The sequence below is a fragment of the Lepisma saccharinum genome, chromosome 9 (genome assembly GCF_977018435.1).
Source record: "Lepisma saccharinum chromosome 9, izLepSacc3.1, whole genome shotgun sequence".
Lineage (NCBI taxonomy): Eukaryota > Metazoa > Arthropoda > Insecta > Zygentoma > Lepismatidae > Lepisma > Lepisma saccharinum.
In genome coordinates, this window is record NC_139237.1 from 87,378,272 (window position 1) to 87,401,972 (window position 23,701).

The 23,701-nt window shown below is 43.1% G+C and overlaps 1 protein-coding gene across 2 annotated transcripts in view; it reads right to left on the reverse strand.

Annotated features, from left to right (window-relative positions):
- Nucleotides 1-23,701, reverse strand: part of LOC145992222 (TWiK family of potassium channels protein 7-like) — a 412,232-nt gene that overhangs the window by 45,006 nt on the left and 343,525 nt on the right. For both annotated transcript variants that reach the window (XM_083128551.1, XM_083128552.1), the window contains exon 2: nt 15,196-15,772. In XM_083128551.1, coding sequence (XP_082984677.1) covers nt 15,196-15,715 — 520 coding nt within the window. In that variant the 5' untranslated portion in view covers nt 15,716-15,772. The remainder of the gene's footprint in view (nt 1-15,195; nt 15,773-23,701) is intronic.

Below are 23,701 nucleotides of genomic sequence, written 5' to 3' on the forward strand. Positions count from 1 at the left end.
CTTTCTATAAAATATAATACATCCCTCCCGGGACCAACATTTTGTTCATGTTAACCGAGTGTTCGTCTAAGCGAGTTTGTGTTAACGAGGGTTTACTGTACATAGGTTGTAAATTTAAAAGTGGGAACACTGTCAGGAAGAGGTGATAACACCGTGCATGTGTCGTCGGTGCAGCGAGTGCTATTGTGTATGTGCGAGATTGAAATAAACACCATTTTGAACACTGCTATAAAACATTCTTGCCAAGGCAAAACAGCGATTGTGGATCAAAATCCAGGATGCCCGTGGTAATAATGCACAGGAATGTAATCAATACTTGCATGAAGCCTATAGCAACAATACCTAACAGTAACTGATTTTTGCACAATGGTGACAATATGGGGAACCCAGCATGACGCAATTTTCCTCGTGTTCTCATTGACACATCCTAATCTTCTCATTGTGCATTTTGGGCAGTGCTCAAAATGGTGCTCATTTCCATCTCGTACATGCATAATAACACTCGCTGCACCGACCACTTTTGGTACCACACATTGACATGGGTCTCAACTGACACATGCACGGTGTTATCACCTCTTACTGACAGTGTTTCCACTTTTAAATTTAAAACCCACGTATTACTAATTATGCCTAATATTTTTGAAGACTGTCTTTTATCACACAGTTTAACAAATTCAAGACTATTTTTTAAAAAGTTTGATTAGTCAAATTTAGGCTCATGATAGGCTCATCTGAACTGGACCTACAGTTTAAATATGGATCCGAACCACTGTGCAATATACCTCAAAAGGGGATCGAACCCGTGACCCTTTGAAATAACAGGTTTTTGTATGTTTCTTCACTTTACTCATCTGACAGTTCAGCTTACCGTGACAATGGGAAGAATTATGATAACGACATACAATAGTTTCCATCCATTTCAGCCCTGGGTCCCTATTCGTGCAAAACAATATTCATCTCTATATCATGGAAGTAGTTTCCAGTACTATAGCTCTTTTCAGTTCTTACGGCGGGTGCTCTAGAAGCTGGCAGGGGAAATAGGAAACGAGGATTACGCAACAGACCAACCAGACAACACTAGTGGCGCCGAGAGACACGACGCGGCCGGAAAAAGTACTACGTGAAACTCGTTCTACTGGCCGCTACGTTTCTTATCGTGCTGGATTGGTCGCTTCCTCACTCACTCCCCTACCAGCTTCTGGAGCGCCCGCCGTAAGAACTGAAAAGAGCTATACTATATATTGTTTATATAAAACAGTGGAACGTAAGTGTAGGTTAGATTTCATTCTCGATAAGGTAAGGTACCTCACTCAAATTCTCCCCTCCCACCTGTAACTTCTGGATCCGTCGCTGCAATCACAGAGAGTTAATTTGGGGTTTTAAGAAATGAATCGCCAAAAATATTGTTGAAGGTTTCTCTAAAAAGTGAGCAAATAGAAAAGTGTTACTTTCTGGCACAGGCAAAATGCAAGCTCTAACATGAATCGAACATGCTGCTCAATTAGTAGAACATTGACACGGTAAGCCAGAGACATTTGGTTCGAGTTCTGCTCCAGACTGCATTTTTGGCTCAAATTTCTATGTCAAAAATGGTTGCGAATAGCAGATCTACGTGTACATTCGTTACACCCCTGTCCTAATAATCTTGAGAATTTGATGTAAAACACCAAAAATTAATATTATCTCTTTACTACCATGACAGAGCGCGGTGGCACAGTTGGTAGAGCATGACACTCCCACGCGGGAGACATATACTCCGTCCCAGCTAACTGTGGAGGAGGCAAACGAAAGCAAGTCTCTGCGCAAGTAGTGACGCGAAACAACTCCATCAATGAACACGTGAGAGGAATGCAATTGCGTGGAGTGGGGGAAAGCGACTAAAGTTACAAGCGTCTACTGCTTCGTTCTGGCCAATAGATTTCCCTCGCTTCTCTGTCGCTATGCGCAGCCTTGCTCCACAGTTAGCTGGGACAGAGTGTAGGAGGGTGTAGGTTCTAAACACGGCGTGGGTGCGTGGCCTCCGAGATGCGTATACTTCGTGTATACTCCGTATACGGGCCGCAACCAGATGACGTCAAAGGACTGATGACGTCAGAAGATTAGTCGTGTGTTTTGGCGAAATATATGTGTATTTGAATGGGCTATTTGTACGATAAAGAGTTCCTGTAAACCTATTCACTTCAGAGTAAGAACAATAATTGTTATCGCAAACTAAACATAGATGTTGTCAAGTAAATTATGCTTTTGTATGTAGTACATTTAATTATATGTTAGTAAAAAAAAGTCTGTGTCCAATGAGTGCGAAGTATACAACATTAAAGAATTTGTGAACAGAGCGGAATGGTAATATTAATTACATGGATGCCAACCTTGTAACTATAATATTCCCTTATTTAACACAAAAAAAATGTTGATTGTTATTTATATGTCCGTATTATTGCTCATAAGTTGTCTGAAATTGTGCAGTTCAAAGTGCAAGAGTCACGTCTTTAGCACATTTTACTTTCGAGTCACAGTTTAGGATATTCACTTACTTCTTCATGCTATGTTCCAATTTACAAGAATTATGTGCTTCATGATATACATGAGGTGAAAGAAATATAATATACTGTGTCGCCCCTGTCAACACATGCTTTTTCAAGCAAAAAACTATTCAATCTGTATTATATTAATCTATGTTGGAATCTTTTCTTTAAAAATGTGTTATTGTTAATGTTACAATGGGTAATGAATTGTTTAACTTAAATCAGGAAAAAAATGTTGAAACTATAGAAATATTAAACAACTATGTAGTAACCTTGGTAAATTGTAAACAATATTATGATATAAAAGAGCTAGACTTTTGTAAGTCTACGGGACATTCTCCTGGTTGCCGAAAGGCTGATGGTTCAGGGGACGTTGGGGAATATCTTGCTTCAATCTTCGGATTGGCTGGTGTACTTGTACTCCATTTTGGCAGATATTCCACAAACCCAACTCTGAATAAGGCGTTCTCCTGCATCATCAAAAGACCAGGGTTATAAACTTCGGTATAACTAATAGGTTTAGGCCTACAAGTTATACCGGGTGAATTGTCTGTTTGAAAAGTGTTTGTATAACATCAGAAGTTTAAATAAATCTTCGAGTAAAAAGGTCTTAATGATCTTTAATTTCAAACCTACATAGGTGATAATTAAAAATAAATCCTACACCACAGACCTCGCAAGGGCTTGGTCCTACTAACCCTTAGAAGCCTTTGAGAAGTCCGATAAAAGGGTTATAACCAGACTAACATAAATCCCTAACGGCAGAAGGTGCGTGTCAATACATCAATAGAATTTTACGACTTTGTTCAATTTTATTAGCATGTTTCACAAATACAATGTGGATAATTTTGTACCTTTGTACTCGGAAATGGATGTAATATTTTCGCTTATTTTCCAATGTCATATAACATTTGAAACGTTCTTCGGGTGAAATCAACGTTCTGAACGAATTAGAGAGGACTATTCACTCAGAAAACTAAATATTATACAACACTTTGTTAAATGTTGTAAATGGACTATGTTTGACTAATATTGTGATGTCACGAAAGCTTGTGTGAGGCCCGTACATAAGTATAAGTATCTCGGAGGCCCCGGTGGGTGGCTACACTCTCGGGAATCTATGGAGCAAGGCCACGCATAACGGCAGAGATAGGGAGGGAGCGAGTGTGCGTAACACAACAGTGCGCGCTGCTGCAAACGGTTGGTAGCTGAGGCCGCGTTTCCCCCTCCATTCACCAACTTCCCCTGTCACTCGTTCATTGGTCTAGCCCACTCGAGTCACTACTTGCGGAGATACTTCTTCTCGTTCGCTTGCTCCACAGATTCCCGGTACAGGCACATATTTTTAATGTTTTAGTACATAACTAGCTGATTAACCGGCGTTGGCCGGGTATTTATTTACCCCAATCTGGTATTAGACAGGAAAATAATAAATTGTAACTATAGTGTAAAATGTAAGTAATTTTAAATGTGATCGTGAATGTCACCAATTAGCTTAGCGACCCCGAAAACTATGGATTCGACACTAATCTAGGTCATTTGTGGCATTTTATTTTTCACCCCCTCTCACCCCCCATGCCGATAGGTGATGAACTTGAAGTTGAACCGCATTGCGAATGTCACGAAAACTATGGATTCCATTCGCAACACAGCCTGAATGTTAGACAACCTGAGAAACACTATCGTTGTGCGGATTGCATAGAGTCACGGATGTCTGTCTGTGCGTAATTTAATATCGGTGGTTCTCGATTATTTCTATATGTCACCCCTTCCCACCTCACCCCTAAGGGTGCCAGGGGTGTCTTACACCCACAGTATTTATTTCAACATTGCAAGTGATACGTGTACCAAGTTTGGTTGAAATCGCTCCAGGCGTTCGAGAGTTATGCCGGAACAAACAAATATACACACCCACATAAATCCATTTTTATATATATATAGAATATAGATTATCCAGGCCCTAATAAAAATATGAAGTATATTAATAATTTAGTATGAATGCATTCAAGGAGATGGTTGTAATACAAGTAGTTTTATGCGTTTGAAGGGTCCGCTACACGAGAGCGTGTGCTCAGCACAAGGGGGTTAGTGGGGGGTCATAACACTTGGGTCCAGTATTAGTAGAAAAAATATCGTCAAAGGCAGGAAAAGATGACAAAATGAGGGCTGACTACTAAAACAAATTATAGATAACCCCCTTTTGAAAATCCTGGGCACCCCACTGCGTACTCAATGTTTAGAAGGCTTTGAATGAAGAGACCTTTTATCTCAGTGTCCACCTTGCACGAAAACGCGACGACGCATTTCTTGGCGACTGCGTCTCATGTTACAGGAAGAAGATCCCACGCAAAGCATATTTCAGCCTAAGGGCTGTTCATCACAGGAAGGGCTGGTAGCCGGAGCTGCTGGGCAATAAAGCGTCTATTTCTGCCCTCATATTGGAGACTCGTGGGCGCCTTGGTAATTGAGAGTGTCAACAGAAGGTATATGGGCTGTGCACACAGGTCAAGCTTAGTTGAGACAATCCACGCGAGGAGGGTTTTGCCACAACCCGCTGATCTCGCAATCAGCACAAGGTGACTGACTCAAAGTATACATGTGCTTAACATAAGGTTCAACGGTTATCATCACCAAGGAATAAATAGAGATTCACATTATGTTAAAATCAATGTTATTTTCTATTATCTTTATGAAGCGTGGTATGCAAGCTCCAAAAACGGCATTTTTATTTTTCCATGTTTCTGTATCAGTTCTTAGAACATTTCATTTTTACATATAATTCCCATATTTATATATATTTTCTGACATATTCCATGTTCTTGCTAATATTATATTCTTCTTTCTTGTGTTAAATACCAATGGCTTTTTGTTATTCTGTCTGTTTGTTTTGTACACTGTTTAAATCTTGAAATAAACAATGCTAACATTATTGCCAACAATAGAGAATGCAAGTTCAGCTTTCAAGGTGAAATCCATTGCATATTTTAAATATACTACGCACATTACTTCATGGGATATTGAACAGTTTCTTCAACCGTCAATATGAATGTGTCTTTAGGAACAACAGAAGGGATTTCACTTTTTCAGCTCTTAGAAAAAAGTTTGCTAATCCATTGTTGTGGTAACAAAATATGAAACACAATTTGTATCTGAATTTTGTATTACAATTAATGTCATGTACGCCTAATGGATTTTAGTATGAGTAGAGCGGACTTTCTACAATCTGATGATTTTTTGTCTCCCTGCCTTTTTAATATGTTGTGCATCTTCTGTGCAGGTTTCCCTATAAAAATTTTAACCTTTAAGGGGCTTTTTGCACCGCTTTTGAAACTTTTGGGTAAGGATATTAGATAAGCCGATTATTCCTTTTATATTTTGAAGGATTAAAAATGGCCACATGTGCAGACAGAACAAAAAAAATCAACTCATTCACCGCAAAATGTTTGTCAGAATGTCCATTTGAAGCTCTGGTATTCGTAATTTGTTTCATCCTTGCATGACAGGCAAGCTCGCCGACTCTAAGTGTAATGCGGGTTACCTAACTGAAAGGATGCAGGTTTATAGTCAATACTTTCGCTCTTTCTCGACGTTTTGGAAACTGATGTGAGATATTATTTATGTCGTTTTTTCTTTACTCATCGTGACGATTGCGACGAATGATGATGATTGATGAAGACACGCCCACAAAGATCACCCAGGTCGGAACTCGGAGACACAAACTTCGATGTCGAGGTATAACAGATAACCACCACATAACGTGCTCGGCTAATGAGACGGTAAAAAGGCCAAAAGGGCTCATACAAGCCAAATTTTGGAAGAATTAAACCATAATTAGGGATACATCTTTATGAAAGCCGGCGTGCATTTCTCTCCATAACCTTCCCACAAAAACAGTGCCAAGAATTTTCGCTCCAAACACTACCAAAATAATGATTGTAATACTTGGGACTTTTTAAAGATTATCAGCTGAAACTATTAGCACAATCATATTATTAGGAACGAACGTATTTGGTAAAATTCCTCTTCGAATTGTAGTCAAGTTGTCCAAGGTTTGATTTCCAGTGAAGGTACATTACGCAGTGGCTTAGATCCCACTTTAAATTACCAGGTTGAGTCAAACGTTCGTTCGTTTTTTTCTCATTGGAAACAGTGTAGCTGGAGAAAATGCTTGGGAAGCCAAACGAACACCTCGCGGTGGGCACATGTCTTGCACACCGCCTGGTATATATATTCATACAGGCACGAACCATTTCGACAAGGCACAGTGCAATTGTGGCTGTCCGTCATGGAGGTCGACAAATTGGCCATGCGTATCTTGTTACGTCATTATAGGTAAAAATGGATGAAATCTGCGAGTGTTGCGAGGGAATGTATGGTGGAAGGTGGGGACACAGTGAACATTAGGACAGCACAGTGGTTGTCGTCTGGGGACATGGGTGTGGAAGACAAGCCCCGATGTGGGAGATCGGGTGCCATGGATCCAGATGCCCTGCTACAGCACATGACAGCCGATGCAAGCCTCAGTACACGACAACTGTCACGACAGGTTGGATCGTCCCAAAGCACCAAATGGGTTTTGTCTCTCGATTGCCTCGACTTGTTCTCCACGAGTTGACAACACAACAGGCTGAATGACGAGTCTCCAAGTGTGAAGAATTGCTTTCAAATACACCGGACGACAGGTTTTTGCATCGAATTGCCACAGGTGACGAAAAGGAGACCTTTCCACGATATTCAGCCAGTGGTAAGCAGTGGTTGCGGCCACAGCAAGAAGCAATGAAACTTGTTCAAAAAGGACGGTTTGAAAAGAAGGTCATGTTGTGGATATGATGGAATATCGTTGGTTCAGTGTTCTGGAGCCCGTACCAGATGGTCGTGATGGAAACCTTTACATTGTACAACTGCAGCAGGTCCATGATGCTATGCTCCAGAAGTACCCAACATTGATGTGTTGGAAGTCAATAACGCCCCATGCCACCGGTCACAATTTTTTACCCAGAAACTGCAGGACTTGAAGGGAATTGAAGTGTTGCCTCATCCGCCATACAGCCCTGATCTCGTGCCTTCAGATGACCATTCGTTTCACACTCTCGCGTATTTCCTGCAAAGACGACACATTGGATGCTGTGGAAACAGGAGAGCGTGAGTTTTTGGCCTCGAAACCAGCCTAAAGGTATCGTCTTGGAATCGTAGCTCTCGCAAAACGTTGGCAGAAGACCATACAACAGAATGACCTAGACTTTTCCAAATAAGTCCGATGTCACACCTTGTGTCTCCAATCTCAATCACAATACACCAAAACGAACGAACTTTCCCTCACCCTGGTATAAGCAAACTTCAAGATTAGCACATTATGATGAATTAATGAAGGAACACTCAGAACACCCATGTCCAGGCCGGGATTCGAACCCGGCAACCATGTGTGCTGTGTCGAGGACTACTCCAATGAGCTCCGTCAATGAAACAAATTTTGATAATGATCCACACTCCCTATACGCCTTCATGGCGTGGTGCAAAGCACCACTTATGTGAGTAAATAACCATTGCAGCCGATATCCTTGACAGAATTTTTAGCACAATGGGTTCCGGGTTCGGATCCCCACATATTTTTGCGAGTGTCCCTTCATCAATTTAATCATCCTCATCGTCGCGATTAGCCAAAAGTGGCATAAAATCGAAGTAAATTAAATCAAATCAATGAAGATAACCATCACAACCCGAGATTTGAACCCAGTTTTTCTATATTCGCAGCCAGTAACTTTAGTCATCAGACTACCGTGGCCAGCAAGGTTCCTCGTATCTACTGCTTGCATAATGGCTTTGTAAACAACAGTTCTCCGCGACGAAGTGGTTAGCATAGGGCGCTACGACGCCATGGGCACCGGGTTCGAATCCCGGATTGGGCATGGGTTTTCTTTGCAAGTGTCCTCTCTCACTCATCCTCGCCTTCGCGATTAGCCAAAAGTAGCAGGAAAGCAAAGTAAAACAAACGAAATCAACCAGTTTTGGCAAATGTAGGTCGGAAGAGCTTTATGCCCGACAACACCCCTCCCCGAAATACCCCCATGGATCCGCCACTGAATTCTCATATTGAGACTGCCATCTTGTTCATTAACTATTGTATAAACACGAGCCTCGTCCATGGAATTCAGCAAAAAAGAGTAGCGAATTGATCGGGAGTTTCCCGTAAGGTACCTACCCGAATGAAACAATTGAGAATCGGAAATTTGGGAACAAGCTGTAAAGGAGAACAATGAGAAGGAAAAGAAGGGACAAATTCTACTGCGGTAAAATGAAAAATCCGCCCCATTTATCTTTAATGGCGAGGCACTCCTGAATACGAGGTTACCTTTAATGTGAACCCAGGAGAATTGAGGCACGAGGAGGCAGCGCTGCCATGCGGTAGGATTTGTAACTAATACCGCAGCCATTCCGGGAACGAAACTGAAAAAAGCCAGCTGTACAAATGTAACGAAGACAGGACCAGGAAAACGTAAGGAATGGTTCGGACGTGTGCACAATACTTATTGTCAATTTCTTCCACTCGGATTCGCAGTAAAGCGATTTTCCGAAGGTAACACGTAGGCTCCGAAAATAAAGACATCCTCCCCTTTTTTTTTTTTATCAGAGACTTGTTTCAGTGAATGTCTTTTCTTCTTGCAATATTTAATTTGCCCTACAATGGAAATTCCAGCTGCAATGTAGAGTACTCTCTTTAAGAGAAGTTAAAAGTCATATTGTTCACATCGTAATGCATCTAAGGCTCTGGAACAATCATTGAAAGTTAACCACGCTTTGGCTAATAAAATGTCAACCAGAATAATTTCTCCAACGTGCTCGATTTTCATCGGGGAATGTGGAAAATATCTGATACACTAAGAAAATCTGTTGGCTTACTGAGAGGTGAGTTTTTGGTAATGCTGTGAGTTTTCAAGTCTTAAGGGACTGAAGTGCAGAACGAGACCATACGCTCCGTTTCGGGAATCTGTGGAGCAAGCCGCTTGTAACGGTAGAGAAGGGGAGAAAGCGAGTGGGCGGAGAAAAGTAGTTACCGCTGCTCCAAGCGACTGGTAGCTGCAGTTGCGTTTCCTCTCCATGCACCCAGTTACGACCTCGCGCGTTTATTGGTCGGGCTCTCAGGAGTCACTACTTCCCGGGACAAAGTGTAGCAGTATAGACCCCCGCATCATGGGCGTCGCCAGAATATTTTTTTTTGGGGGGGGCAAACGATAAAAGTTGAATAGTAGAAAAATAATACGTATTATTACAATGGTTATAAATGTTAGTTTATAATATTTATTATTGTATAATAACAAAAATAAATTTTATTCGAAATAATAATAATAATTATTATTATTATTATATAAATGGGGAAACTCAATCCACCAAACGAGTGAATACAAGCACAACTATTTTCCATTATTTATTTTGCATTTTATGCAGTTAGTATCTGAAACGCATTTTTATATAACTTTTGCACATCTTGTTCGAGAAAAGACTTTTACTGTTATGGAATTTTTTTTTCATAAAGTTTGTTGTGAGACCTCTCACCTACAACTATAATTGTTCTTTGGATGAAATAGTAGAATATAACCTTGTTCTTCCTGTATTTTTCACTCAATGTTTTCGATCCAATGCATTTTTACTTTTCTGTTCGAATACTAACTAAATAAACTTTATTTCTGTTCTTAACAATAAGAGTAACAAACTATCGGCTTTCTTGTATCTTTAAATGAACGATATTAATTTCCAGGGGGTCCACCGACCCGTTCGACTCCCCTCCCGACGCCCATGACCCGCATTGAATTGATCTTCATGTTGAGCCCAAAATAGGCGAATGGCTATGATAGTGAATGGTCTATAGTCCTTCAATAAACCTTCCAGTTTGTTCTCCACTGCGATAGTTTCAGGCAGAAGCTTCAACAGCTACTTGCTCTCATTATCAACTCCAACCATAGAACAACACATATCAGGAGACAAGACACATCAGAACTACATACACCCCAGGCATCTCACGCTCTATCAGTGAGATTGGGTGAACAAAGCATGGTTGTGCATGGCAGATACTTAGCACATTTACAAAGGAGAGCCACTATGAGCATGGTATCTTCAGAATATATTGGGTTTTCGTGGAGAGGTAGGGGTATAGCTTAATTGCAACTCGATTGATACGAGGGTAATTGAAAAAGTAAGGTAAAACAGCTCTCACGGGTATCATATTTCTCCTGTTCTTCGAATTCCCGCCAGGCTCGCAGCAGAAGAGCACAGCTTTATCACACAGCCGTTAGATGGCGCATTTGTTGCGTCAGACCCTCGCAGTATCAATTGTAAGATGGCTGCGCTCACGGAGACATGGTCAAGCCAGGAAGTGCGTAGTGTGACGAGGTTTTTGCGTCTAAAGGGCACATCGCCAGCAGAAATTTATCGTCAACTGGTTGAGGTGTACGGTGCTAATGTGATGTCACGGAAACAGATGTGTATTTGATGCACGATAACGGCAGGACAGATGTGCATATCATGGGAACACACATCGTCCCCACCTTCGAAGAAATTCAGAACAGCTCCATCCGCAAAGAAAGTTATGGCGACGGTCTTTTGAGATCACAAGGGTGTGCTTCTGATTGTTATCCTCACCAGGGGAGCGAGAGTTAATGCTGCCAATTATTGTCACACACTGAAGAACTTGACATAGATTTCTTCTATGCCGATATTGATTCCTTGGGGTACCGTTAGAACAAATGTTTTGACAAACATGGTGACTATGTTAAAAAGTATTGTGTATTAGTGGCATACTACGATGTATCAGTATATCTGCCTATGGAATCAAGCTTGTCCATGAGAGCTCTTGTTAACTTACTTTCTGAATCATCATCCTATTTTAAAACCTAGCAATTATATTGGAAGTTATGCCCTCAAGGCGATACCGTTTCGTTCCTGAAGGGAACTGGGGTCGAACCTGGGTAAAGTAGCTCATTTATCACTCATCCTCAACAATGGCGTACTCGCTATTCATGGAGAGCTTAATGGTAACGTGCGAGAGGTGATAAATACCCATGCGAATGGTAAAACACAACACAACTCAAAGACTGGACCAGCATGATGAGAAAATATACCTGTCTCTGTCTGCTAGATGAGAAGTTCCACGGTAGGGAGTTGTACTTGAGACCGCACGCCTGACAATCGTCTCACTGGCTCGTACTGGCCAAAGCTCACTGACCTCTCATCCCCCGTTTTTCCACTTATTTATTGTAATCGAATTGCCTAAGCAATGCCGAATCAGTAACCTGTAGCTTCTTCCTCGATTACACCTGTTTACATGTTTACACCGTTGGTGACCCTGTAAGCTTAGGTAATGTCTGACAAGGCATTCCTTAGATATTTCCTAGCTGGAATACAACGGTTGGTGTCTGGGTTTTGGGATTTGTCATACTGATATTCTCCTACTCCCTCTGTCCCATAATTATAGTCCGGTATGCCAAAATGGTAGTACAGGAATTACAGACGAAGAGGCAGATGGAAAGCACATGGATGAGGAGAGGCACAGTACATCAGTCTTCAAGACTGTGAAGAGGAACAACGTGACCTTATCGCAACGAGCAAGAAATACCGCCCAGACGATTACCAAAAGGAGGCGTTGGGTTGCAACACACCGGTGTGGCACTGTATGGCAACCGGTCTAGCAAGGTACGCTGCAAATCATTAGTAGAGCACTCCTTCAGTGAGTACGTGTGAGAAGAACAGCCATGAACACACAACCCATGATAGGAAGCGACAGGGGTAGCAAGAACCTCACGGACAGTAAACGACAAGCAGTGTACGATTTTTTCTTTGAAAACTGTACGGCTGGGGTAGTGAAGAATGGTCACCAAACCATTAACTGTTACCAAAGATGTTTACCGAGACATGCTCATCAACAAGTTATTCCCAGCAATAGATGCACAATGGCCTCGCAGGGAAAATCCAGGTGTCCGTTCAGCAGGACAATGCGCGTCCGCATATCGTTCCCAATGACCGCGCCTGGATGGATGCTGCAGCGACCAATGGAATCACTTTGGATCTCCTATGCCAACCGCCAAACAGTCCGGACATGGATGTTTTAGATCTGGGTTACTTCCGGGCAATTCAGTCTCTCCAGCATCAGGCAGCTCCACAAACTATTGATGAGTTGATCGCCGCAGTTGAAAAATATTTCTCTGATCTGACACGCGACAAGCTCAACAACATTTTTTCACTTTGCAGTCCTGTCTCATTGAAATTATGCGCCTCCAAAGATGGGGACAACTACAGGATTCCCCATTTGCAAAAAGCACACTTGAACCGCCGAAACTTCCTGCCATCTCGCTTGGAGTGTCCTCGAAACATTTACGACGAGGCTAGAGCAGCACTGCAGCACTAGATCTAGCTCGTTGAGGGGATGACAACCTTCATGGATAAACAATATCTTTCGTCTTGATGTTTTATTTTGTCGAACTTCTTGGTCACTTTGTATTGATCCTGGATTTATTACTTTATATTTAGGTTCTTTTGGATACTTGATCGGCCAATTTGTACTGATCCTTGAGTTATAAAGTTGTATGACTCATTCCCGTGTTTCATTTTCTTCTTCTGTATACACCAATGTCACAGTTTGAATATCGGACAATTATTATGGGACAACAAACAAAGGTGTACCGGACAATAATTATGGGACAGAGGGAGTATTATTTATGGATTGTTACGATAGTCTATGACGTCTGAATTCGACTTAGGATTCGTAATTGGCCGCGAATCCTCGTCCTGTGTGTATCAAGACGTTTACTCTGGTACCGCTCCCAGCATTCCGTGGTCTGTAGCCTGAGGTTGAGAGAAGGATTGTATTCCCAGATATCAAATTCCTCCTATTAACATTATCGAATTCAAGCGCTGCTGCTATCCGCATGTCTAATTGTGTTCTTCCCCAAACAGATACAACATGTTCTAACAACCCAGTATGGACCGTAGTGCGCGCGGAGCCGTCATTTTGTTTATTTGTGTGCCAGATGGATGGAATCATTCTTAATGTTGCCACTAGAGGTCAATAGAATCGGTTACGCAATGACGTAACAAGGAAGCCTTGGTGCGACCTTGCAGCCCTTCAGGCAGTGCATTTTGGATTCTGGCCCAGGGAGAGGAAGTAGTTTGTCCTCTAGACAGACACCTTAGGAAGGTGTCCGAGAAACCACGACATGGGAGGAGAAGGATAAGAACTTTTAAGTTTCGAATTGGCACTCGCACACCCAAATTATATTTTGTTCACCTTTCTCGTCCGTTAAACTACGTGGAGAATTGACTTAACTGTAGACTTAACTGTAAAGGAATAGATTTAGTTCATCATTATTAATTATTTAGTTCAATTAATATCCATCCAACTGGCCCAAGTGATACGACACGAAAATGTTTATTTCAGCGAGTTTAACATCGAAAAGCTTTCTTTATGTAGACTAATGGTTAGGGACATTGAATTTTCGCGATGCGCGAAATCGCGAAATGTGAAAAAAAGATGCAATTTTGAACATTCTGCACGTAACTACACCCCCAATGATGAAATATGCATGAGTTTTATTCGCGAAGTAATGCGAAATATGTGCTTTTCCACGAAATGAAAGCTTTTTCGCGCAATAACCGTGAAATATCATCAAATTAAGAAGAAAACACTCAAAAACCGGCAATCGAGGTTGTGCGCGCAAACTGTCGATTTGTAACGAAACGTTTGCCTAAAGTTTCCTACCACTAGCAGCTGAAGAACGTTTTATCTTCGATCACATCAGGAAGGCGCTGCAAATTGGGATTTCCCATGCACATAATCTCAGTTCGAAAACTTCGCTCCCTGTCAAGCTGCATTCCTTTCTTCACCCGAATGTCTACTCAACTTCCAGTTTCATTGAACTTGCTAGCTGTAGCAGCGATAAGATTAGTCTGTTCCCGCACATCAAGGGAAACAATGGTGTCATTTGTGTTCAGTCATGAATGGACTTTTGATATCATCATGTGATTTTCAACATGTGTTTGTGTATGTGCAGTAGTGATTATTTTATTTGTTGGACAGCTAGGATATCCTTTAAATACATACAATAAATAAATAACTTGAGATATGCAATTTAGAAATGAAGTGATTTTTTGTTGATGTTTTCTTTCTGGTTGGACAGCTAAGTACTTGTGTATGTGTACAGTATATAAAAATGAAGTAGTTTATCAATTTATAGCTCTTTTGTATGTTGTTTCCTCTCATTATAAAAAAGTGTGTGCAATTTTTTTACCACCGCTGGTATATACCGCTGGCCTAACATTTTATTTACCGCTCTCCTCAGTTTTTATTTACCATAAATTTGTCTCCCTACTAATGGTGCTTGCACATTACGTGAATATGAATAAACTCGCATATTTTGGAAAAGGTGTTGTATCTGTACTTTCTAATAGCATAGCTGCCCCATAGCAAATACGTAGACCCTTAAGGCGGATATTTCCACTGCGCGCTTGCTAAAGGTTTGTATGCATTAAACAAGCCAGTTTAACGTGCATACCAGTTACTATGTTAAGTCTCTACTTTAAGAATAATGTTAATCTCTTACAGCTTTCCCTCTAATTGTCGAACTACGATATCCCACACCCCTACAATGAGCAAAGTTAACAATGTAGAAACCCAAGTACTTACCTATTGTTGTTATCAGCGTGAGCGAATACAGGAACGAAGAGGAGAAAGACCATCGGTGATGCAGCGAGACGGTCCCTCCCTTGAGGCCGGTTTTCAACGTGTGCACCAAGGACTCCTGGAACTTGAAGACCTCCTGCGACGCGAGTCTCGTCCAGTTGTCCTTGTACAGGATGTTCAAGTCCTCGGTGATGCTCCACAACTTCTCCACGGTCTGCGTCCGGATGTCGCCGACCTTCTCCGATATCTTGGCGTACTCCCGGGAGCTGCCCCCTGCCCCACCGTCCTCGTCGCCTCCCCCCTCCAAGGCCATGAAGGTGAAGGCGCCGAGGACCGTGTAGATGATGACTAGTGCGCAGACTCCAAGGTTGCTGAAGGTCGTGGAGGAGCAGCGCTTGCAGCAGCTGTAGCAGCGGCTGGCGTTGCTGCTGTTGCTACTGATGCTTCCGGTGGATGGAGGCTCAAGACGTCCATGGTACTGGTAGTCCGTGTACGGGGCTTGGGGAGGTCTTCTACCGTCCATTGTCGAGCCCCGCACGCGACGCAGGGTGGTGCATCACGTTATTGATCTCACCGCCTCCTGGAAAGAAACGGATGTAAAACATGCATCAGTTAAGGGCATAAAGAGTATGATTGCACAATAAAAAGCACTTATGACCTGACGTTTACATAAGATACCCTAACAACAGTATATATCTGCTTTAGAACCACTGACTACACAGCACAACAGCACACAGAATACTCACGCTCTACCACAGATAAGAGTGAAATGGGCAAAGCATATTCCTTCGCAGTAGTGAATAAGTATGCTAAGCCTGGAAGGCTCTTTCAGAGCAGTTAGATATGAGTTGAATTGTCTTTTGAGTCCATTTTGTACACCGATTGGCTAGTTGGGACTGGACCTACAGTTTAATGTGGGACCCGAACCATTATGGGATACTTTGTTACTTCGCTTCATGGGTATTCGATTTCCATGGAGAACGCAAACTTGTTTTCGATTGAACAGGAAGCCGTCCCCCTGACGGAGTACACCGCGTTATGACACAGGGGTCCCGGGTTCGAATCCCTGGTCATGGATGTTTGCGAGTGTCCATTCATCAACTTCATCATAGCATCACTCGTCCCCAACTTTACAAATTAGCCAAAAGTGGCACAAAAAGCTAAGTAAAATTAAGCAAATCAAGCAATCAATCAATCGAATGTACAGGTCAGATCCCAAACTGCCCCGGGCCAGCGAACTGGCCAATTTCCAAAGTGCATCGAGCGATAAAACAGGGTAGTTCCAGAAGTCTCGAGCGAGCAAACAAGACAGTTCCCTAGAAGTGCTTCGAGCGGGCAAACAGGGCAGTTCCCAGAAGTGCCTCGGGCGAGCAAACAGGGAAGTTCCCAGAAGTGCCTCGGGCGAGCAAACAGGGAAGTTCCCAGAAGTGCCTCGGGCGAGCAAACAGGGCAGTTCCCAGAAGTGCCTCGGGCGAGCAAACAGGGAAGTTCCCAGAAGTGCCTCGGGCGAGCAAACAGGGAAGTTCCCAGAAGTGCCTCGGGCGAGCAAAAACGGCAGTTCCCAGAAGTGCCACGAGTGAGCAAGCAGGCCAGTTATCAGAAGTGCCTTGGGCGAGCAAGCAGGCCAGTTCCCAGAGATCCCTAGAGCGAGCAAACAGGCCAGTTCCCAGAAGTCCCTCGAGCGAGCAAGCAGGCCAGTTCCCAGAAGTCCCTCGAGCGGGAAAACAGGGCAGTTCGCAGAAGTGCCACGAGTGAGCAAGCAGGCCAGTTGTCAGAAGTGCCTTGGGCGAGCAAGCAGGCCAGTTCCCAGAGATCCCTAGAGCGAGCAAACAGGCCAGTTCCCAGGAGTCCCTCGAGCGAGCAAGCAGGCCAGTTCCCAGAAGTCCCTCGAGCGGGCAAACAGGGCAGTTCCCAGAAGTGCCACGAGCGAGCAAGCAGGCCAGTTCCCAGAAGTCCCTCGAGCGGGAAAACAGGGCAGTTCGCAGAAGTGCCACGAGTGAGCAAGCAGGCCAGTTGTCAGAAGTGCCTTGGGCGAGCAAGCAGGAGAGTTCCCAGAGATCCCTAGAGCGAGCAAACAGGCCAGTTCCCAGAAGTCCCTCGAGCGAGCAAGCAGGCCAGTTCCCAGAAGTCCCTCGAGCGGGAAAACAGGGCAGTTCGCAGAAGTGCCACGAGTGAGCAAGCAAGCCAGTTCCCAGAAGTCCCTCGAGCGGGCAAACAGGACAGTTCGCAGAAGTGCCACGAGTGAGCAAGCAGGCCAGTTGTCAGAAGTGCCTTGGGCGAGCAAGCAGGCCAGTTCCCAGAGATCCCTAGAGCGAGCAAACAGGCCAGTTCCCAGAAGTCCCTCGAGCGAGCAAGCAGGCCAGTTCCCAGAAGTCCCTCGAGCGGGCAAACAGGGCAGTTCGCAGAAGTGCCACGAGTGAGCAAGCAGGCCAGTTCCCAGAAGTGCCTCGGGCGAGCAAGCAGGCCAGTTCCCAGAGATCCCAAGAGCGAGCAAGCAGGCCAGTTCCCAGAAGTCCCTCGAGCGGGCAAACAGGGCAGTTCGCAGAAGTGCCATGAGTGAGCAAGCAAGCCAGTTCTCAGAAGTGCCTTGGGCGAGCAAGCAGGCCAGTTCCCAGAGATCCCTAGAGCGAGCAAACAGGCCAGTTCCCCAGAAGTGCCTCGAGCGGGCAAACAGGGCAGTTCGCCGAAGTGGCTCGAGCGGGCAAACAGGGCAGTTCAAGTGCACACGCGAGCGAACAGCCACTTCCAAAACAGCCTGTGTTGAGCGAAGAGGCCAGATCACAATGCTAGACGAGGGCTGAGGTCACAAAGTGCCTCGAAGAACACGATCCCTTTGGTTCCCAGCCGCCTTGGAATAAAGTCTAGAACAGAAGGTTGTTGGTTTAGGTACAATATTTACCTCCAAGTCCAATAAGTACTCGATCACTCGAGACCGTGAATGCTGACGATATTACAAGAAGCGTCAGTAGGTACGGCAGTGCTAGAAGACAGAAGAAAACGGAACCTTTTTCTCTTTACTCCAGCGCTTCCATCAAAGAGATGCTGCTCTAAAAAATAGAGCAAAAAAACATAGAAAAAGAGGAATTCAGAAGGCAAAGACGAACGAAAGATAAGAACACTCGGAAATTTCTAGTATTGAATTTTGCCTTACACGGAGAGGGAACGTTTTGATCGCGAAAATTCAGCCGTCGAAAGGGAAAATTCAGAAAGACAGTCGATTCCCTCCCTTCGGATATATCTTACTTCCGTTTCCATGGTAACCCTGGCTGCGGAGGCTGAAAACTAGCTCACGAGGGATGCGTAAGGGCTGATGGTGCAAGGGGTTCAAGAGAGGGGGAGACAACGGGAAAAGCTAAATAAAAATGTGAAACCTTGTTTTTTCGTAATCAGAACAGTGGCGGAGTGGATGGCGTGGGGGGAGGGGGAGAAACGGAAACGAATTGAAATGACTGGAAAGAGAGCTGGAGAGACTGTGACTGAGAAAGTAGCTGTGTTTTTAGAATTTTCTCAGGATAGGCTTTATACATTCAAAACGTACATATTATTTCTCGACATACATTTCATTTCATTGCATGATCCACAATGAGTTCTTGGGTGAATATAAATTTTGAGGTGTAGTCACATTTAGTATACCTATAAATACCAACAAAAAATAATATTTTGGCAAAACCAAGTATATAATTATAATTTTTCTTGTTTGCTGTGGGCGTTAGGTGGACAGACCGCCGCCAACTCTTAGCTCATACACTTCGCCTTTGTTTTCGATATCCTTCTCATTGATTCGCTTCATATTTCTTCTCGCTTCCCTTCTCGTTCCCCTCTTATCTGCTCTTCCCTTATACACTTCGTATTTGTTCTCGCTGCTCTTCTCACATCATATTCGTATTTGTTCTCGCTGCTCTTCTTTCATCCACTTTGTGTTTGTTCTCGCTGCTCTTCTTTCATCCACTTCGTGTTTGTTCTCGCTGCTCTTCTTTCATCCACTTTGTGTTTGTTCTCGCTGCTCTTCTTTCATCCACTTTGTGTTTGTTCTCGCTGCTCTTCTCTCATCCACTTCGTGTTTGTTCTCGCTGCTCTTCTCACATCCACTTCGTGTTTGTTCTCGCTGCTCTTCTCTCATCCACTTCGCGTTTGTTCTCGCTGCTCTTCTCTCATCCACTTCGCGTTTGTTCTCGCTGCTCTTCTCACATCCACTTCGCGTTTGTTCTCGCTGCTCTTCTCACATCCACTTCGCGTTTGTTCTCGCTGCTCTTCTCACATCAACTTCGCGTTTGTTCTCGCTGCTCTTCTCACATCAACTTCGCGTTTGTTCTCGCTGCTCTTCTCACATCCACTTCGCGTTTGTTCTCGCTGCTCTTCTCACATCCACTTCGCGTTTGTTCTCGCTGCTCTTCTCACATCCACTTCGCGTTTGTTCTCGCTGCTCTTCTCACATCCACTTCGCGTTTGTTCTCGCTGCTCTTCTCACATCCACTTCGCGTTTGTTCTCGCTGCTCTTCTCACATCCACTTCGCGTTTGTTCTCGCTGCTCTTCTCACATCCACTTCGCGTTTGTTCTCGCTGCTCTTCTCACATCCACTTCGCGTTTGTTCTCGCTGCTCTTCTCACATCCACTTCGCGTTTGTTCTCGCTGCTCTCCTCACATCCACTTCGTGTTTGTTCTCGCTGCTCTTCTCTCATCAACTTCGTATTTATTCTCGCTGCTCTTCTCTAATCAAATTCGTATTTATTCTCGATGCTCTTCTCTCATCCACTTCGTATTTGTTCTCGCTGGCCTTCTCACATTCATTTCTTCTCTGTTCTCTATGTCCTCCTCTGATTCACTTCGTATTAGTTCTCGCTGTTCCTCTCTCAGCATTTAATAAATGAATGGAGAAGAAACAATTTCATAATTTGTCATTCATTAGCAAAGTAAAGCAAAATAAATAAATGTAATCATCCACTTTGTATTTGTTCTCGCCACTCTTCTTCCATTCACATCGTATTTGCTCTCTTTGCCCTTTTTTCATTCACTCCGTATCTGTTCATACTGCCCTTCCCTATTTCATTTCGTCACTTCTCACTTTTCTTTGATTCATCTTTATTAAAATTCTCCATATTATTTTTCTAATCTCTTCTCTCTCATTTCTTCGTCATCATTATTTCCGCCATGTAGTTCTTGCTGAAATTTAGTTTACTTCTACTCTTCCTTCTTTACAGCTTCGTCTTATTCCTCCACCCCTACAATTCCTTTATTATTCTCATCCCCCTCTCACTCACTTCGCCTTCACTACTTTTGTGGCATTCATTTCTTCATTTCCCTCATTCATTTCTCAGGAACTCTATGTTCAGTTCTGTACATATTTCGTTCCTTGTTATTCCTCTCTTCATGCTCACCCCTTAACGTCGAATCACATATTTAAACGTGCATGCTTCCTCTGCTACAAAATGTTCAACGTCGCCTCAACCATACCACCAGAGCGGTTGGTCCTCTCAAGAGTCTATCTAAATTACTTAAGACGAGCATCTTTGAGGCCTCAGAACGAGCCATACGGCGGGATATAATATGCACTGGGACTCCTCAGATAATCCTTTGTATCAGAGAAGATAGCAACATCCAGAGCCATCAAGCACGTCGTCTGCTGCCAGGAAACTGGGTAAAAAGAGCATCCCGAAAGCAGGTTTCAGGGTTTTAATGATGTAAGAAAATCGGAGCTCTCTTCACGGAAGATCAGATAGGAAAATGAGTTACTCGAGGCAGTTAACTCGCGGAGGAAGAAAAGGAGTCTGTGATAAGTTCCTGAAATTTCGAACGAGGGGCCCCTCCGGGAAGGAGGGATAATATGAACTCCACCTTTCCTCCACCCTCCCATTATACTGGAGGGATTTCCAAGGTTGCTTATTAAGTGTAGATTTCCGTCGACTTCTCTGTTACTTCTTTTACTGATCTCTCTCCCTTTTTTCTGTTTCTGGATTAATATTTTTCTAAGATATGTTATCTTGAATTTTGCACGACTGAATGCCAAATTCCTATGCAGGAAACGTTACATGTTTCTCCAGATTCATCTTGCGAGAACAAAGCCTACAGGAGGTAAGTTTCGAAGTTAAACTAATGACAGAGTAAAAAGTACTACAACACAAAATTATGCTTCTAAAGAGACCTGCTAAAAAAGGGAATTAAAAAAACACTAAAACTATAATATAAAGAAAGGTGTATAAATAAAAATTTATAAAATAAAGAGCAACAATAATATTTGAAGAATACTCAATAAATAATAATAATAATCGATTAAAAGTGGTTAGCAATAGAAAAGGTTCCTTAAAGACAAAAAAAAACTGAAAAAAACATACTGAAATAAACATTAAGTCATGAAATGAAAGGTTACATATTTTTAAATGCAATAGTAAAAGAATCGAATTCGAAAGTAAATTACGTTGAACTGACCTGTTCGTTTGATAGAAGAACTCCTTACAATTACAGAATTGAACGATTCTTTTGATGGAACTCCTCTAAGTTACATACTTGATAGAAGAACTAAATACAATTGTACCCAATTGATCTATTCGTTTCAGAGAACCGCTCACAGTTCCATCCTATTCGCTTGGCAGAAGAGCCGTACACAATTCCAACAAATGGAACGAACTATTTGCTTGATAGAGCTGTTCATAGGTTCATTCGATGAACTTCTTGAAAAAAGAATCGCTCACAGATTTATCCAGTTGAAGTATTCATTAGACAAAAAGAACCGTTCACAGTTTCATCCAGTTCAACTATTCGTTTCACAGAAGAATCGCTCACAGTTCCATCAAATCGAAAAATTCAAGTTGAAAGCAACCGTTCCAAGATCGATTCAGAATCAAGACTCAAATGGTTCATTAGAGTTGTTTCTTTTTTCATTTCCGAATATGAAACGATTCACAGAGGCGAACAGGTTCCTCCCAGACAAATATATTTTCACGAGTTCAAAATGTAAACGAGAGAGAATGGCTCAGTTCCAAAAAAACATTATTCATCTAGCATTTCATCCATCGAGGGATGTTCCAATATTGTCTAAAAAGCTTGTTGCACCGCATTCTTTTTTGTGTAAACTGTGTTCTTGATGAAAAGTACTGCTACGGGACCGACAGCTCACATAATGGAAAAGCACAGAAAGAGAAGAGCCGGAAAAAAAATCGAGCGAAGCGACACACGATGGTAAGTGTTGGAACTAAAAATCGATACCTCGCAATGTCGCGTTCACCTCCCAGTGCGAGAGAGAGCTATAGGTCGTTCACATTCACCAAAGTCCCCCGCCTTTTCTTCTCAGGCGTCGGCTTACACGAGACTTTTATTCTTTCAATGGGGAAAAGGAGCTTTTGAAGGCGAAGAAGGGAATAAATACGCAGGAAAGAAATGTTGCTGGAATAAAACTGTCAGGTGGGTCTGCGTGAGTTGAATGGAAACAAAAGCATGTTGATTCCTCCGCCTAAATAAGTTGTTCAATCGGCTCAAAGCATGTTCAGGTCATTATTTGAGACTTTTAAATATATTTTTTTAAATTTGCAGAAGGAAATTCAATATTCTCCAGACCTGGATTAGCCTGTAGCTTATTTTTGCTCTCTAGGTGGTTGCAAGAAGTAGCCTTAGTCCATAAGTCGACAACATCCGTGGCTGAATAAGTAGCACAGCGCACTACGATACCAGGAGTCCCAGGTTCGAGTCCCAGCCTAGGCATGGGTGTTCTTTGTGAGTGTTACACTGCATCAATTTCATCACATCACTCATCATCATCAACGTGGATAGCCAAAAGTGAAGAAAACGGAAGTAAAATAAAGCAATAAATTAGTTAGCACCAAATATAGAAACCATTAACTCTCTCTCTCTCTCTCTGACACACACACACACACACACACACAAGTTGTCCTTCCTCTCTCTCTCTCTCTCTCTCACACACACACACATACACACACACACACACCCCAGTTGTACTTCCTCTCTCTCTCTCTCTCTCTCTCACACACACACACAAGTTGTCCTTCCTCTCTCTCTCTCTCTCTCACACACACACACACACAAGTTGTCCTTCCTCTCTCTCTCTCTCTCTCACACACACACACACACAAGTTGTCCTTCCTCTCTCTCTCTCTCTCTCACACACACACACACACACACAAGTTGTCCTTCCTCTCTCTCTCTCTCTCTCTCTCTCTCACACACACACACACAAGTTGTCCTTCCTCTCTCTCTCACACACACACACACACACACACAAGTTGTCCTTCCTCTCTCTCTCTCTCTCTCTCTCTCTCACACACACACACACACACAAGTTGTCCTTCCTCTCTCTCTCTCTCTCTCTCACACACACACACACACACACACACACAAGTTGCCCTTCCCCTCTCTCTCTCTCTCTCTCTCTCACACACACACACACACACACACACAAGTTGCCCTTCCCCCCCTCTCTCTCTCTCTCTCTCTCTCTCACACACACACACACAAGTTGCCCTTCCCCTCTCTCTCTCTCTCTCTCTCTCTCACACACAC